Consider the following 5,043-nt stretch of genomic DNA (forward strand, 5'->3'; position numbering starts at 1 on the left):
GGGTTGGGGGTGGAAGGGTCCGGATGATCCTAGGGCAGTGACACAGGCCTGCGGGCGCGGCGCTGGATCTCTTGGTGGGGACAGGTACATAGGGACTGGAGGGGAGCGGGGCGAGGTTAGCGGGTGGACCTCGGGGTGGAGGTGGGGGATGGAGCGCAGATAGGTGGTGGGTCCACGGAAGGGATGGGACAGGGGCACGGTTGCCTGGCACCCCCGCCCCAGGGTCTCCTTCCCGCTTCTGCGGGCTGCCGGGTGCCTGGCCAGTCCGCTGCCGCCTATGGAGCCCACTGAAGCACATTGCCGGTCATAGGGGGTCCCTGGCCCCAGGCTGAGGCGGCCTAGGATCCAGCGTGCAGGTGGACCCTGTGTCCTCAACTTGCAAGGGTAGCCGGCATGCCCTGAGGGGTACTTGGGGCAGAAGGTTCCCTGGCTAGTCCATCCGGGGTTCATCTGTGAGTCGATGGGAGAGAAAAGGGGAAGGGCAGTTCATTCCCCACCCCTGCTTGTTTCTACTCTCAGGCCGCCTTGGGCCAGCCTTAGACACGCAGTGCCAGGTCTGGGCCAGGACTGGCTTTGGCCCTGGCGACCAGCATTCATTGACCTGCCCAGGACTTTTCAGTTAGTCAAAACCAAACTCACTCTCTCTCTCTTTTTTTTTTTTTTTCAAAGGAAACTTAATAGCCACAAGCTACGAATCATGTGAACAGCTCTAGAAAGCATCTGTGCACATGTCACACTGAGAATGTCGCACAGTCATGTCTCTGAGGTGTCAGAAGCTTCAAGAAATACATTACATTAATATTCGGTGACTGCAGATCAAAGGGTGTCGCTGTCTTTGCTGATGTTTGGGCCGGGGGATGCAGGCTTTGTGCGACGTACTGTCTTTATTAGGAGCCGGACTGGCTGAGGAAGGCCAGACCAGGTCCCCACTTGACGTTCCTACCTGCTTTTGCAGGAGAGTGTGGTAGAGAGGTAAATCTATTTCAAGTGTGGGTTTCGGAAAGGAATCCAGTAGCACATTTTTTTCAGCAGCAAAGATGTGAGCTCTTTCTGTTTTCCTTAGCAGGAGTTTATTGAGAGTTGCCTGGATATTTGGTTGTAGAGGGATTTGTATAACAAGCTTTGGTTTAAACCCAGTATTTGCTTGTCAGTCCTTGAAAAAGCATCAGGTGCCGGGCACGTAGCACGGCGCTTAGGGGCATGAGCTCGGAGCTCACGGGCTCAAAAAGCACCAGGCGTTAGCAGTGCGCTGACTGGCTGACAGCAGCCTAAACTGGTGTTTGCCAAATACTGCAAAGGTAATTTTGACCGAAAAACACTTGCTAATTTTCTAGGCCATCTTAGCAGCTCAGAGACGAGGAGAAGATGTGGAGACTTCCAAGAAATGTAGGTACTCGTGTGTTCACTCGCAAAACCAGGGGGTGCTCTTGGGGTTCGTATCTACAGATGCATGAGTGCTGCCCCCGGGCTGTCAGGGGGCTGCTGGCAGCTGAAGCCGCTGCAGAGCTGGGAGATGTCAGGGATCGTGTCGGAGCAGCTGTGGTTGGCATAGGTCAGGAGGGGTTGTTCTCCCTCCTTAGTCCACAGGTTCTGGACTCTGCTCTTCGTGCTCTTGTCCCCACTCTGGGTGGCCTGGCTTAGCACGTCACCCTGGGCACAGGGCGCCTCTCGGGCCTGGTCCCCGTTCTGAAGCGGCTCTCCTCCAGCCTTGTTGCGAACCCTCTCCTCTGCTCTTGCCCCGCGCTGGTCCAGGGGCCGCCGGCCAGAACAAACAGCATTCGATCACCAAGAACACGGCCAAGCTGGACCGGGAGACTGAGGAGCTGCACCACGACCGGGTGACGCTGGAGGTGGGCAAGGCGGTCCAGCAGGGCCGGCAGAGCAAAGGGCTCACGCAGAAGGACCTGGCGACGGTGAGCGCGGCGCGTCCCCTCCTCCCAGGCCGTGGTCGGGCAGGCGGGAGGCGCGGGCTCCGCTCGCCTGGTGACTTGAGGGCTTCGGTCCGCTCTTGCCCCGGGACCCCTGAGGCCTCGGGGGGGCCACACGAGGCAGCTGTAACTTCCTGAGCTGCTGTCCGCCCAGGCCCTGGGCCTGCACACTGCCCCGGGGGTCGGCGCCTGAGGCGCCTCACCTGGCTGTGTTCTGGGCTCCCAGCATCTCCTTTTGGAACTGAGGTGTGCAAATACACGTTCTCTTTAGAAAATCAACGAAAAGCCGCAGGTCATCGCGGACTATGAGAGTGGCCGGGCCATCCCTAACAACCAGGTTCTGGGCAAGATCGAGCGGGCCATCGGTGAGTGTCCTGCCATCCTTCGGTGGCTCTCGGCCGCCGCCGCCTGAGCGGGCGCAGTACGCCCGCCCACCCTGGGTGAGGTTGGCGAGGAGGGGCGCAGGAAGGCCCCTGGGGCCCCGGAATCCTCCGGAGCCTGAAGAAAACTCCCACGAGCGAGAGTGTGTGGGCGCCTCGCCCTTTGGCATCTCCTCGAGCCCCCCGTGCTGTGGGCCCGCTCCCCCCGCCCCGCCCCCAGCCTTGGCGGCAGCGTGGCTCCCAGGGCGAGGAGGCCTAGTTCTGGGAGGGGCGCCCTCTGTCCCCGCGAAGATGGGCAGGCACGTGCTCGTCAGAGTCAGCCGTGGAAACCAGTAGTGTGCTGGGCATGGTGCGCGTGGGCTTCCCGCGCCTCCACACACACGCCCACCCTCCCCACCTCCCGTGGAGCCTGGGAGCCCGCGCTCGGGGGGTCGGTGAGGGTGCCGCTCTCCGCTCCGGGGCAGTGGGTAGGGCTGCTGTGGAGCTGCCCTGTGCCTTGAAGATCCAGGGGGCGAGCTGCAGTGGTCATGGGCCGGTGGCTCTTTCAGGCCTCAAGCTCCGGGGGAAGGACATTGGGAAGCCGATCGAGAAGGGGCCGAGGGCGAAATGAACACAAAGCCTCGAAATCAGTGCGTCCCGGCTGATCTCGTCTGGTTGGTTCCCCTTTGACCACCAGCGCAGCGTGGGTCTCCTCACGCGGCCGCGCGGAACACAGGGCGGTAGCCCTGCCCGGGAACCCCCCCAACCGTACCTGCTGTCAGACTAACAAAACCCTGCAGAGTGTTTGCTTCTCCTGATTATTTTCCTCCCTGTCCCCGTCCCTCACGTGGGGTGCGGAACGCCGCCTTCCTCTCCCCCGGGGTCTGCCCTGTCACGGGGGTGGCTCCAGGGAGCTCGGGGGGGAGCGCCTCGCACAGGGTGGGCAGCCACCGTCTGGGAGAGGAGCTGCGTCTCCAGCCCGGCTCGTAGAGAAGCTAATAAACGTTCGTCGCCCTTCCTGCTGGTGGTGGCTCCTTGCTGTCGGGTCTCGTCTCTTGTGCCTGCAGCTCCCCTCCCTCTGGCCCACGGTGTGGCGAAGGGCTGTTTGCATGAAGCCCTGTGGGGGGAGTCTGAGGGCCAGGAGGGTTGCTCTGCAGGCTGTTCCTTGTCACCTCTGCTGGGACAGTTAGTGGGCGTCCATCAGCTTCTTGGCACCAGACCCTGGCCCTCCCCTGGCACTAGGTCCCCGGTCACATCATTCCGTGCAGAGCCCGGCGGGCCGGGGAGGCAAGGTGGAGCCACCCGGGCTGGAGTCCAGGGAGCACCTGGCCATGCAGGTGTGGCCGTCACCCCCTCCCCCAGGACAGCCATGCCCGGGGGGGCCTTCCAGACCTGGCGGGTGGGGTCTGAATCTCCCTCGTGGAAGACCAGAGCCTGGGACTGTCCCTAGGTCAGAAAGACTCAGCTCCATTTTATTAGATGAGGGTAGCATGTGGGCGGGGACCTTGGCCGTGGGAGGGTGGACACGGCGACCTTGGTGTGGGACAGGGGACACATCAGGGCATTCCTCCTGCGAGTCCAGCTCCATGCCACCTTGGGCCCAGTGAAGTGTCTGCTTCTAAGTCTGTCACCAGCACCTCTGGGGATTTCTCTCTGTCTTAAGTCAGATGCAGAATCGCCCAGCGAGGCAGGGCCCCTGATGGGCCCTGGGTCAGAGTTCCACTGGGTTGGCCGGAGGCTCGCTTGGCCTGGGGCAGGGGCTTCTCAGGGTCCGCTGCGCCTCCCTCCTGGCGCCGTCCCCGGGGCCTGCCTGTTTCCAGGGGCCCCCGAGCACATCGTCTCGGGCAGGTCGGGTTGGGTCTGGGGAGCCCGAGGAGCCCCCGCTTCCTGCTGACAGGCAGAGCAGGACGCGCAGGCCTCAACCCTGGCTGGCCGGCGGGGGCGGCCCCTGTGGGCCGGGGCACTTATTGCTGGGGGGGGGGTCTGTAGGTGCAGCCCCGTGAGGGTGAGGGGTGCAGGTACTCGACGTGTCCCGGGGGGGCGGAGGTGTCGGTCCCTGGGCCAGGTTGCTGGGCAAGGCAGGGAGCTCAGGTGAGGAGCCGGGGTCTTCTCTGCGTCACCTACTGGTCGTTGGTGACCGACGCTGGCAGGGTGACGTGGTCCTAGGAAGAAGGAGGAGCTCTGTGGCCACCCCCCGCGTGCGGGAGGGTCCTGGTCACCGTCCAGCCGAGTGCAGGGCTCAGGGGCTCCTGCCCGCCGCCCCGCCCAGGGCTCCTACCGCGTTGAAGAGGATGTTGTCAAAGCTGGGGGCCACGGCGTCCGTCTCGCCGCAGGAGGGGCAGCCCCCCTTCGTCTGCGGCCAGCGCCGTCCCGCGAGTCCACGCAGCAGCGGCAGCAGCAGCGTGAGGAGGAGGAGGGTGCCGCCAACCACAGCTGGCACCAACGTGGCCACTGCTGTGTCTCCTGTGGGCGCAGGGCGCGTGACCCGGGATCCGAGCCCTCCGTGTGGCCGACGGCCCCACGCCCGGGCACGGCCGTCCCCCCACAAGCCCTGAGGACTTGTGGGCCCCCCGCTAAAGGAGGGGCGCCGGTCTGCCCACACAAGGCTCCCAGCTGAGGCCAGGCCCTGGGGGGCAGGCGGCTGCCGGCCGCACCCCAGGCTAGAGCCCCAGCCCGCCTTTGTCGCGAAACAGCAGCAACCGCGAGTGCTCCAGCAGAGGCTGGCTGTGGTCTCCGGCCTGACTGGAAGCAGAAGC

General features: G+C 63.9%; 1 protein-coding gene across 1 annotated transcript in view; it reads left to right on the plus strand.

Annotated features, from left to right (window-relative positions):
* Positions 1–3,306, plus strand: part of EDF1 (endothelial differentiation related factor 1) — a 3,828-nt gene extending 522 nt beyond the window's left edge. Inside the window, exons 2-5 of the mRNA XM_024126315.3 lie at positions 1,335–1,386; positions 1,753–1,913; positions 2,200–2,293; positions 2,857–3,306. Coding sequence (XP_023982083.1) covers positions 1,335–1,386; positions 1,753–1,913; positions 2,200–2,293; positions 2,857–2,918 — 369 coding nt within the window. The 3' untranslated portion in view covers positions 2,919–3,306. The remainder of the gene's footprint in view (positions 1–1,334; positions 1,387–1,752; positions 1,914–2,199; positions 2,294–2,856) is intronic.
* The last annotated feature ends 1,737 nt before the right edge of the window (positions 3,307–5,043 follow it).

This window comes from Physeter macrocephalus, unplaced genomic scaffold (genome assembly GCF_002837175.3).
Source record: "Physeter macrocephalus isolate SW-GA unplaced genomic scaffold, ASM283717v5 random_1449, whole genome shotgun sequence".
Taxonomy (NCBI): domain Eukaryota; kingdom Metazoa; phylum Chordata; class Mammalia; order Artiodactyla; family Physeteridae; genus Physeter; species Physeter macrocephalus.